Source organism: Cetorhinus maximus, chromosome 11 (assembly GCF_964194155.1).
Source record: "Cetorhinus maximus chromosome 11, sCetMax3.hap1.1, whole genome shotgun sequence".
NCBI lineage: Eukaryota > Metazoa > Chordata > Chondrichthyes > Lamniformes > Cetorhinidae > Cetorhinus > Cetorhinus maximus.
Window position 1 is genome coordinate 64,273,803 of NC_135889.1, and position 12,966 is coordinate 64,286,768.

Below are 12,966 nucleotides of genomic sequence, written 5' to 3' on the forward strand. Positions count from 1 at the left end.
TTTGAAAGATGTCCATTTGCAGATGAAACCAGAAAAAAGTGCATTTCCCAGAAATCAATGCATTGACTGCATGGGTTTGTTGTATTGGTAACAGTCATCAATAAGAAATACAATTGGGGCTTGATTCCAACTCTAAAGGTAGTATCTATTGTACCACATCTTGTGCTTTGTCTTGCAATTCTTTACCATATTTTGAAGACCATATGAGATTAATATGATTTTATTTCTCGCGACCCTATTTGCTATTTCTGCAATCTTAATAGGGATTGTGATCCACATTTTGGGAACTGCTGGTCTAGAAAGATCAAACATTCCCTTGGAACTCTCCAATTTCAGGGGTTCATACTGACCGGGGCTGAAGAGGATGGATTTCCAATGTAACATGGATGATCTTTATTGTCCCTTCATAGCCTGCTGTTATTTGCCTTGGGTGGTACTGATACTATTTTGGGTAGATGGTTCCCACTTACATTATATAGTTAACTTGATGTGCTTTCTGAGGGTAACCTGCACAACAGATTTTTAAAAAAATTATTTCTTTGAATATGGGTGCCACTGATGAGGTCAGTATTAATTGCCTATTACTAATCTCCAAACCATTGAGAAGGTGCTCGTGGGCTGTCTTTTTGAAAGACTGCATGTTAGCAGTTTGATACAACTGAGTAGCTTGCTAGGACAAAATCACATTGGTGTGGGACTAGAGTAATATAGGCCAGGGAAGGACAATAATGGACCAGTTGAATTTTTACAACAATCTGGCAGCTTCATGGTCTGACGGTTTTACAGATACCGGCTTTTTGTTTCCAGATGTTTTAGACTGAATTAAATTCTCAAAGTGTCACGGTGGGATTAGTCCAGCTTCTGGTTCACTAGTTTATAGTGGGCTCACTGGAAAATACCGTGAGATTAAACGGATATTTGCAGGTTTATCCAACGGAGAATACAAGCCTGGGAAGGCAGACAATCTAATCATGAGAGACTACATATTCGTTCCCAACACACAGACCACTGACTTGCCCCTCCCTCATCCACACTTCTGCCTATTCCAGTGCTCACCTGGTTAACTTCCCATCTTCCACCTTCCATTAAACCTCAGCTCCAATTTAACATTCTCTTCCTTGAACTTTGTTGAAATCCCTACATGTCCTTCCCCTTGCCTTTCCTATCTGATGTCTTTAAAATTATGAAGATATTTGATGGGGTAGATGTAGAAAAGATCCCACCCGTGGGACAGTCCAAAGCTAGTGACGATAAATAGAGTTAATAAATCCAATAAGGAATTCAGAAGAAACGTAACCAGGAGTGTGGTTAGAATGTGGAACTCGTTACCATAGAATGTGGAGCTCAATGCTATATGGAGCAAATAGCATAGGTGCTCAAGGTGAAACTAGATAAGTATGTGAAGGAGAAAAGATTAAAGGGATGTATTGATAAGGTGAGGTGAAGTAAGGTGGGAGGAGGAACATGTGGCCCATATACATCAACATAAATCTGTGGGCCAGGTGTCATGTTTGTGCTGTATATTGCTGTGTAATTGTATGGAATTACTAACTGCCAAGGCTAGCCTCTTGTGCTTCTCCACTCCCTTTATCCCACCATTAGTAGCCATGCCTACAGCCAATTAATTGCTAATGCCTAGAATTCTCTTTCTAAATCTCTCTCACAGCTCTTCCTTTATGACCCTCTTTAAAACCTATCTTCCTGACTGAAGCTTTTATTCACCCCTCCTAGCATCTTCTTCTTTGGCTCAGTGGTGATTTTCATCTGATCAAGCTTCTGTGAAGTGCCTTGGGATGATTGTTTCTGATAAGGGTACTATAGAATTGCAAGTTTTTATTGAAAGATGATTTGTTGAGTTCAATGCACTAATAGTTTGATCTAAATTCATTAGACAATTCAAATTCAAGCCCATCTCAATTGTGTTTTGATGTCTGTGAAGGATTAAGGCTGCCTTACAGGTATACTTTTTAGCAGCTTCTACATACATGGGATACTGTTTGTGTAACATTCTATCTGAAGTACACAGGAACATTTGCTTAGAACAAATAATGTTGTGTACCTTGTATAGCAATACAGTAATATGCTTTATCTGCTCGTTGGATGTTGTGAAACATTAAAACACAATTGAGGTGGGCTAGAACTAGAATTGTCTAATGAATTTTGATCGAAGCATTTGTGCATTGAACTCAGCAAATCATCTTACAACAATAAAAACTTGCAATTCTACAGCACTCTTATTATAAAATCATCCCAAGGCACCTCACGGAAGCTTGATCAGACGAAAATCAACACTGAGCCAAAGAAAGAGATACTAGGAGGGATGAATAAAAGCTTCGGTCAGGAAGATAGGTTTTAAAGAGGGTCATAAAGGAAGAGCGATGAGAGACATTTGGAAAGAGAATTCCAGGCATTAGCGATTAATTGGCTGTAGGCATGGCTACTAATGGTGGGATAAAGAGAGTGGAGAAGCACAAGAGGCTAGCCTTGGTGGTTAGCAATTCCATATGATTACACAGTTGGGTGAGCTGTATTCATTATTCTACATTTTTAAAAGTTTTTAAGGAAAAGGTTATGCTCTACAGCTTGAAAGAGTCTACCGAATCCTAAATTCTGCTTTTAAAGATGAGCTTTCAAGATGTCTGGCTAAAGAGTAGAATGGTTTGAATTTTTAAAAGCTTGCTTGCACCTAATTGTTGGTATCATATAAGTTGTGCAAGAAAATAAATCCTAAATAAAAATACAAGGAAAGATTCCAGCCAACTAATGTCCTTTTCTAGTAGAAGATTATGAGAAGAAGGATATTGATCAAAATGGATAAGTTTATGTACATATATTTAAAAAAGGAAACTGGTATCACAGGATTCAGAAAAACATTGATATCACTAATTCTTGCATTATTGCCTGAGCTGTTTAAATTTGTTGGTTATGATTGCTATCTGTTTAACATTTAACAAGAGATTTAACATCGCTTAATGTTTTTAAGCTTACCTAGTGCTTTCCTCTCTACTCCACGGCACCCTATCATAGAAATTAATCACCAGTGTGGATCATTGTTAGAAACTTTCTTAAAATCAAATATGAAATTATTTTATTGATTTTATTTTTGGGTTTAGTGAGTGGTCAATAACATGGCAGATTGAATATAATGTGGATAAGTGAAGTTATCTACTTTAGTAGGAGGAACAGAGGTGCAGAGTATTTCTTAAATAGTGAGATATTGGGAAGTGTTGATATCCAAAGGGACCTCTGTGTCCTTGTTCATAAGCCACTTACCCAAAGAAGGATATACTTACCATAGAGGGAGTGAATTGGAGGTTCGCCAGACTAATTCCTGGGATGGCAGGACTGACCTATGAGGAGAGATGGAGGAGACTGGGCCAGTATTCTTTAGAGTTTAGAAGAATGAGAGGTGATCTCATTGAAACTTACAAAATTCTTAACAGGATAGACGCAGAAAGGATGTTCTGAGGCTCTGAAACCAGGGGTCAGCGTCTCACAATAAATAGCAAGCCATTAGGACTGAGGCGAGCAGGATTTCTTCACTGAGAGTGGCGAATCTTTGGAATTCTCTACCCCAGAGGGCTGTGGAAGCTGAGTCATTGAGTATGTTCAAGACAGAGATAGATAGATTTCTAGATACTAATGACATCAAGGGATATGGGCATAGTGTAGGAAAATGGCCTTGAGGTGGACGATAAGCCTTGATCTAGTTGAATCCTTGAGCAGGCTTGAGGGGCTGAATGGCCTACTACCCCTACTCCGACTCCTATGTTCCTATGAATGTTAAATGCCTTTACCTTGCCTGTTGTAACTGACAGCTTAGATTAGCATGATATTTCCTTCCTAAATCTAATTTTTTTAAAAGGCTGTGCTTTTTCATGGGCTGGATTTTCAGGTCATCAGGTATGCACGGCAGCTGGGAAATGGCCCACTGCCTGCGATTGGCCCCCGACTGTGATTTCACGCTGACTGGCTAATTAATTGGCCAGCCATAGTGAAAGGCGCGCTGAGAAGCTCAGCGCTGCTGGAGTGGGGGCGGGAGGAGGCTGAGCGCAAAAGTCTGCACATATGTAGGGGAGTGCACACTGAAAGCTCCCTGAGCTGCCTCGGAGCTGAAAAATTCTAAAATCAAAATTAAAGATTTTGAAAATTGGAAAAAAAATGTTCCCACATAGGACTCACTCACATGAACAGAAACATAATAAAAATTATGTGAAAACATTAATTTAAAAAAATGTCGGAAACCTCACCCTGCCCTAGGTTGAGGTTTCCTAAAAAATCCAAAGGCCTCCTGGCCGATTCGCCCAACCGTCAGGCTAGACAGGCAGCGAAAAATAGTACTTAAAATTAATTGATTAATGGCCTTAATAGGCCTCTTAATTGTCAGCAGGTGTGCTGTTGACTCTCATGCATGCCCGCTGACCGAAATATCACACGAGTGTGCGATGACATTGGGATGCTCGCCCGATGTCATCGCACACTATTTCACGCTCGGGCATGTGCCCGCACGTCAAGTGGAAAATCCTGCCCCGTGTGTTTTTTAAATGCCAGTTTAATTTATTTTGCAGTTTCACAGCAAAGAAGATGACCAACCAGTTTCATTGATTAAAGATGTCACTTTTTTTTCTAATGCTGTCAGCATTTGGAAAAATGCTTTTCTTAAGTTATAATAAAATCCCAGTTTGAGGGGTGAAATTTGCCTGACTGCCTCCATAAAGAAACCTACTTATTTTCTTTCTATAGCATTCTTTTCATCACTTAGGCACAAGATGGCAGTATGTACTTTCAGTTCCAAATGTTTCAGTGAACCCCAAATACAAACTAGATTGGTTTGAAAATTCAGTGGCTTATTACTATTTACTAGCTGCTGTTGTTAAAAGGTGTTTTAATTATTATATGATCTTGTTTTCAAGTCTAGGTAGGGAATTACAAATGAAAACAGAAAATTGTGAAAATGCTCAGCAGATTGGGTAACATCTGTGGATAGAGAGAAACAAACTTATGGAAAGTCATTGACCTGAAATGTTAACTCTGTTGCTCTCTTCACAGATGCTGCTTGATCTGCAGAGTATTAACACTATTACCTGTATTTATTTCAGATTTCTAGCATCTGCAACATTTTGCTTTTGTATTAGGGAATTAAAACTTTGCAGGAAATATGGACATTTGGTGGATAGCTAAGAAACATTAAGTGTTGAGATTTATATGTGATGTGTGGTACTTTGATGAGCAGAAAGGACTGTGAGATTTTGTATCCTTGCCTTCAGGAAAGGGAGAGTTAATGACTTGACAAGTGGAGGAAAGCAATTGTATAGGCATTGGCTCTGTTTCTACAAATGCAGTTGTCAGCTTCACAAATGGATAAATTATTTACTGCAAGCATTCTGTCTCGATTGATGCAGTAAACTAGTGTTACCAATGCAAACTCCAGGATGTATTTTTCCGTTTGAAAAAAGTCTTCCATTCATTTGAACATATTTTGCCTGACAGTATACATTTAAAAACACTTTTTGGCACATAGTTGCGCAGAATAATTTTTTTCTGCTTTTTATTAAATGTGTACCAGATTATCGACAGTATTCTGATTTGCTATTTACAGTTTATTGGATAAGATGTTTTTAAGAAGTCACTTTTGTTTTTGGTGTACTTTACACTATGTACAAAATGGCATTGTGCAAGTCTAGCTTTTTTTAATAAGGGTTTTTGTATGAAATCATTATGCACAGCATAGAAAGTGCAAGTGACTAGGTTATTCTATACCAGAGCTTTTGTTTCTCATCACACTGTCCTCTCTAGTTAGTCTATTCTTCGGTATTTATTAAAATTGTCAGTAGCACACATCTGCTTAATGGGAAGGTCAATTTAAAGGAAACATTTGTTCAAGGATTGTTTTTTCATTTTCCTCCCCCGGCTCCATTGTACTGTGTTTACTTGAGGGAAGATTGTTTGAAGGGAGCAATCAGTTCAACAGAGATATGTTCTGTGCACTTTTTGGTTAATATTCTTTGATTTATTCCATGTTTATGCAAGAAATACACTGCAGAGACAGCTACTCTTTTTTCTGTAGCGACTGAAAAGGTCACATGGAATACTACAGTTGAAGCTTCATGTTGCCCTGACCTGCAGAGTTCTTTATCTGACAGCATTGTCTTATAATATAATAAACAGAAGTTCGGAGATATAGATACCTTCACTTGTTCCACTGGTACCCCAGCACTATTTCTTTAGATCATCCTGTGCTCTCAAGAACAATGAAAGTTATGGTGGTGAGGCACCTGTTCTTGTTACTGTTGTCCCTGTTCATACCTCATTGGTGTGGCACATAATATACAAAAGTACACTTATTTTAAAAAGTATTTGAGTTTAATGTATTTAAAACATTGTACCATATATTCTGTTCTGCAATCAAGTTAGCAACTCTGCACTTTTGTTTTCATCCTTTTATTAGCTGATATTTGGAATCAAGAGTTTGACCCTATTATGGTGATTCTAAGAACCGTATATCGCAGAGATGTTCAGTCTGCAATGGATAGATACATGGGATTGTAAGTATCTTTTAAATCTGCTTGTATATTCAGAACTGAAACTTTCAATAAACTGCGTTAGCCAGTTTCACTAACATTCTTTGCAATGTTTTGTTTCTGGTTGAAAGTTTTAATAAATTTTCTTTTAATAAGCTTATATTTCCAGTTTTGTATCAACGCTGTATTCACATTATGAAATGTTTTCTATGCATACTGAAGAGATGTTGCTGCATGACATAATCTATTAATAGCAATATGCTAATTATAGAGCAGATTGTACTTTTGCCAATATGAAGTAATGTTTTAATTCATTGTCTCAGATTACTCCTTTAACGATCATTACTAGTGATGGAGCTATAAGCAGTTCACCCTCATCTGTGTAGCTCAAAATTTTCTCTTCAGTAATAACCCAAGTTTCAAAGAACAAATTCTGTAGTTGTAGAATAAGCTTGTAGTACTTATGTTTGCAGTGATCTTGTTGATGGAAGGGTCAGATTTTTAGTGGCAAAACTGCTCTGTATTGAATGCTGTACCTTTCAAATTGCTTGTAGTGACCAATACTAATTGGTTGTGCTCATATTCCTGAAAAGATAGGGGAGCACAGTTTCCCCTTTGTGCTGTTGTACTGTAGAGCACCTTTCAGTGCCCTTTGATCAGCTACCTTTCTTTTACTCTTGACTTTACGCTTTTTTAAAAAAAAGTTTTTACAGATCATCCTTGATTTAATCCCACACTGATGCTTTGAGCAGAGTGCTGCTCTGTAAATTGTCACTGTGTAGTTGTATTAAATAAGCATGCATCAGTGACTGCAAGTTTAAATAGCTGATAGATGAGCTTCAGTACTATAAAATACCTAAACAGTCAACTGGGTGCATAGTTGTTAAATCAACAATTGTATATTAACCATTAAAATTGCTAGTCAGAATTTCTCAGCTGTTCAATTGTGCTGCTCATTGGCACTTGGTAAGTATCTTAGCAGCATTTTGTGAAGCTGAAATAAAGACGTTAAAATTTGGAAATACACAGCAGGTCAGTCAGTTGACACTTATAAAGAGTTGAGACAAATTATGCCATTTTGGGTGTGTGCACTTTATCAGAACAAAATTATATCTGGCAGAGCTCTTTCTATAGCAGAGGAACAGCATGCCTGAATTGAAGAGATCAGAACAAAGAAAATGGCTCTAGCAACTGTTGCCTCCTGTGTCCCCAAACAAGGACATTGCTAAGTGATTGAAAGTTTTAGCTTCTTTTACAAGGTCTCCCCAAAGCACAGGTAAATTAATTTCTCTGGACAGCTGAAGAGTGGCCATAGTAAGGAAATTTTGTCCCACAACGTTCAGAACCAAATGCTTTCACATGGCATAAAAGTGACATCTTTAGGCCCGGAAAGACTCAAGATTGTACCGCTTAGTCCTTATTAGAACTGGAAACTCCTGAGACATTTTGAGTCTAAGGGTTATTCTGAAGAAACCGTTGATGGAGTGCATTAGAAATTAATTGCCTTGATAAAATGTACCAGAAATTATTTGCAGTAATTTCCCAATTTGGGCTCATGTCAGCATCCATGTTATTTGCAAAGACATTTTTTCAGAGCATGGGCCTTCCTATCACATTGCAACCAAATACAACCAATATTTGTGCAATTGGCGTATTGGCCTTGAGGCAACCATCATGAATTCACATGAGACCAAATTCTTAGCTGTCAAGGACACTCCAGGCTACAGGCATGCTGGGTAATTTCTCCATAAGCATTGAATCAATACTGCTGTAAGTGATTGCCTCATTTCCACTAGTCCTTTTTAGGACTCAGTAACTTGAATGTTTGTGTTCCTGGAATTGCAAAGATTACTGCTAAATCTAGTGGTCATACTAAGGAAAGTTTTTTGAGAAGTTCAGAAACATGTGAGCCCAGATCTCCTGGTTTCCAGATTGTTGGAGACCAGATGTGCAACCCAAGGTGTGTGTCGGGACCCCACTGAAATTCTGCCACTCTACTCACCTGCACCCTAGCCACTTTCCTCACCTGCCCTAGACACCTTCCTCACCCACCTAGCCACTTATCTACATATTACACCCAGTCACTCATTCATTCGTACACTCATTCACTAACACACTGAAAAGCTGTTTAAATGTCCCAAAGCTTTTCTGTGTGTTAGTGAACACTTGCCAGAATATGGCACCTAGTGCAGTAAAAAAGGGGGCGAGGCTTGTCTTCTGCCTGATGATCCAGCACTACGATGGAAGAGTGCTCTGTGTTTCTGAAGAAGCTGGGATTGGAAGACCTGGCCACAAATGCGGAGCTTCATTGTGGCGCAGAAAGTAGGAGTGGAATGGCAGCCCGACGGCAATTGCTGCTCCTGGGAAGATCCAGGCTGTGATCCCAGGGTCGATAGCTATTTTCAGAGTACTATATGGAAAACGCTTAGGCAGTGCTGAGGAGGGAAGTTTAACGACCAGGAAAAATAGATGTATATGCTCCTTGGAGGTCATGCCAAATTTAACAGCACAATCTGATTAATATTTTGGACTCCTCTTCCCAGTTACAGCCAGCTAGATTGACAGACTGACTGGCTGTCTGGTAGTTAAGTTTGTGGCACTGGGCTGCACCCAGGGAGTGGAAAGGAGTGAGGGAGGGACAGATTGTTCGATGAGGTCGGGAGGCAGCAGAGACATCTTGCAGAGGGGAGGCATAGAGGTATGTTAGGGATTGGAGAGTTTGGAGGTGGGGGTGTGAGGGAGCACCGACATTCTGATTGCAGGAGGTTAACCATTAGCTAGATGGGCTAGGATGTGAGGTGGGGAGAACACTCCCGTGCCTCCTGATTCAAAATCGGCACTGAAATGGAAAATAACTGTTGGATCTAGCTGTTCCTGCTCCCCTTCAGCTGCCAAGTTTCCTTAGGCCTGGGAAACCTGCCTGACCAATGCTAAACCTGAAACAGGTAAAATCTGAGGCATGCGGCTTCATTAAAATATTAACTGAGGGACCCGCCTCCCAAGAACAGGTTGATTAGATTCAGGCTTCTCATTATTTTTATGTTACCAATGGTTCTGATGACAGCTGTGATACCTTCAAGAGAAGTTCAAACTACAACCATCTTTGCTATGTGGTACAGCATGTCTTCTTGCTTTCAAAGCATAAAGTCAGCATGGATAGGGGGTTTGAGACTGGGAGTAGAGCCAGGCACAGTGGTGATTTATAGTTTTCAAAGTACAGTATAACCAACTGTCAAATGAAGAGTGTTGAGGCATCTTAGTGCAATAAACCCTTTTTCTTGGATTGCTGTTGGTTATAATACTTTCAACCATGTAAAGACTAGACCTGTGAAGTTGGGACTGTATGAGGGTGGCGTTAGGTGGGTGGAGGGACTGTTGATGCACTGGGGAGGGAAGGGAACATCGAGAATCTCCTCTGGCAGCACTACTGAACTTTGTTTTTCTTTGGTCTGTTTCCTGATTTTGCTTTTCCTTGCCATCCTCCGTTCTGTTTCTCAACATCTTCCTGCACTTGCTAGTCCAATACTTGCCTGTTTTGCAGCATGCAGCACACATGACAAATCTTAAACACTTGCTATTAACTATATTGAAGCATGCTTCCTTATCTGTTGAGGCATTGGAGCCTGAAGGAGCCTGATGATCTGCTTTGAGAACCGTGGTTCTAATGTGGGTCTCATTGTATTGTTAAGAAACTCAAACTTACCTGCATGGTCAGGAACTCCAATTCCTGACGAACCTTAGGCCTACTGTGCATGCGCCAGCTGGGAACTGGCTGCACATGCACATTTCAGGTATTTCACGTTCTTCAAGTCAGCACAGGCCCTGGCATCTGTGCATAGAGAAAAAAGAAGAAAGGCACAAAAACCTGGGTCAGGTGACCGGGTGCAGTGTGCCACAGTCAAGTAAGTGTCCCAGGGAGGATGACAGCGAGAAGGTCCCAGGAAATGTCCTAGAGGTAAGGGACAGGGGAGGGAGCCAGGAAGAAGGTCCCAAGAAGTGTCCCAGAGGCAGGAACCAAGAGACGGGACAGAAACAGGCCCCAGTTTAGCTGAGAAAAGGAGAAACAGTCTCCAATTAAAGAAAGAGCTGCCAGGAGCAGACTTTAAGTGAAGTGGAGTCGGAAGAAATCCTGAAGATCCAAGGAGGCAGATGAAGGTTGGTGACTCTGTGCTGTGGGCCACCGGGGCAAAGGTACCCCTTGGGAGCAGCGGTGTTCTGCTTGGCACAGCTGAAGATCTGAACTTGTAAGATGATGTTTGTGTACTCAGGAATCCAAGGAAACGGAATCTCGGAAGGCAGGATGGAAACCCTGCGAGGTTGGCCATTGTTGAAGCTGTCCGAGTTGGAGTGACTTTTGGAGAGAATTCTAAGGCGAGATCTTCAGAGGTGAAGATTGGAAACCCTCATGAGAAAGACGGAGTTTCAGTGAGATTGGTTGACTCACAATGTGCCTAACGTCTGGGTGGGTTGTTGAGAAACCATGGAATCCATTTTGGTTGCACGTGTCATTTATTCTCTAGTGTGTGTTTGACCTCCGTTTGCTGTTAATTCACATATACCTCACATTTACCCTGGAATATTAGAGTATAAGATAAATATTGTAAATTGTTTCATCTTTCTAAACTTGTATACCAAAGTTTATTATTGGTTGTTCAAAGCCTGTGGAATCTTGTGGCTTAATTCACTTAGTAAGCATCTTAAATCTCAAACTTTGTCTACTTCAAACAAAACGTTATTGATTCCTAACCGGAATTCACCCACAACCTGGGACCTGGCCAAGGATTGTGACAGTATGCATGTGGTGCATCAGTATGTAGATTTCTGACAGGAGTCATGAATTAGTTGTTATGGGGATAGCCCAAGCAGTTCCAAGCAGCCAGCCTCTAACCTGGTGGTCTGATTGGAAGAGGAGGGATTGAGGACTGGTGTAGATTGAAGGTATAATAAGTATAAGTACAGAATGCAAGGCACAGATCTGCATAATTGTTGCCTATGATTGCAGACAAGTTGCAGATTTGAAGATAAAATTCATGTTTGCCTTGTGTTGTCAGGCTTGGATTTGTGGGAGCACCCAGAGCCTTGAGGGTGTAGTTAATGAGCCCCCCTGCACTCGAGCAAATCCAGCCATTCCTGAAAAGCCCAATGTGCTCTCCACTTGCAAGCTTAATTGCAAAGAGAATCAATTCTTGTTGCCTTGCAAACAGTGTACCTGTGACCTCATTCGTTGCATAATACTCAAAAAAAAAAATTGAGATATGACCGATGTCATTGCTGGATGTTGAAAGGAGCCCACTGCATCAAAGATTAGAGTTGCAGTGATGATTTTGGTCACATAATGCCAGGAGGTCCTGGTGCCGCGCTACAATTTTTAGTTGAGCAGTTAGTTCAGTTACTGCATTCTGATAGAATTGGAGCCAGCTAATGCACTGCTCCTCTGTAAAGTTGAGGTAGGAAATATCGCCCCTTCACACCTTAATGATGTAAGGCCACCTCCGCCCTGTGCTACTTCAGGGGAGGCGGTGGCATAGTGGTATTGTCACTGGACTGGTAATCGGAGACCCAGGGTAATGCTCTGGGGACCCGGGTTTGAATCCTGCCTTGGGATGTGAAGGTGGTGGAATTTGAATTCAATAAAAAATTTCTGGAATTAAAAGCCTGATGATGACCATGAAACCGTTGTCGATTGTTATAAAAACCCATCTGGTTGACTGATGCCCATTAGGGAAGGAAATCTGCCGGCCTTACCTGGTCTGGCCTACATGTGACTCCAGACCCACAGCAATGTGGTTGACTCTCAAATGCCCTCTGAACAAGAGCAGTTAAGAATGGGCAATAAATGTTGGCCCAGCCAGTGACACCCACATCCTGTGAACAAATTTAAAAAAACACTTTTCTTGCAGCCTGTGCAATTTTCTCCATGTTGTTGTCCCAAAGACAGACCACGCAATATACCCATTTTTTAAAACAGTCTTGGGAAGAAAATCTCAAATCAAGCACTGGTAAATTATTGCAAGTAGTGCCAGATTCACAGTTGATAAAGGCGCACAACAATGTTGAAATTATACGCCCTTCTCTCAGAACAGCAAGATAAACTAAGAATTGGCTGCCTATAGTAGCTGCTCTGTAAATTAACAAATAGTGTGTGCTCTTCTGATAGTGACTGATGCTTCTCTTAAGAGGCAAAGTGTATTTCTTCAGGGGTATAGACCAAGTCATGTAGGTTTAGTCACCTGCATCTTGGCACAGAAAGCAGACTTGAACTTTGGTTAGTTTTGATTCCTTCAAAGAACAGGTTCTCAATAAGCCACTGAATTCTGAATTTCACCACCACACATTGAGCTTATTGCACATTTTGTTTGTAAGGGAAGAGATCACAAACTAGAAGGTATTTCATTGAAGAATTTTTTTCAACCCTTTAGTTCTGTGTATATGTTCATTTAAAAGT

At 40.5% G+C, this 12,966-nt stretch overlaps 1 protein-coding gene across 4 annotated transcripts in view; it reads left to right on the forward strand.

The window, feature by feature from the left end:
• Positions 1-12,966, forward strand: part of ubr3 (ubiquitin protein ligase E3 component n-recognin 3) — a 353,894-nt gene that overhangs the window by 119,000 nt on the left and 221,928 nt on the right. For all 4 annotated transcript variants that reach the window (XM_078552128.1, XM_078552129.1, XM_078552130.1 and 1 more), the window contains exon 19: positions 6,449-6,545. In XM_078552128.1, the coding sequence (XP_078408254.1) occupies positions 6,449-6,545 (97 nt within the window). The remainder of the gene's footprint in view (positions 1-6,448; positions 6,546-12,966) is intronic.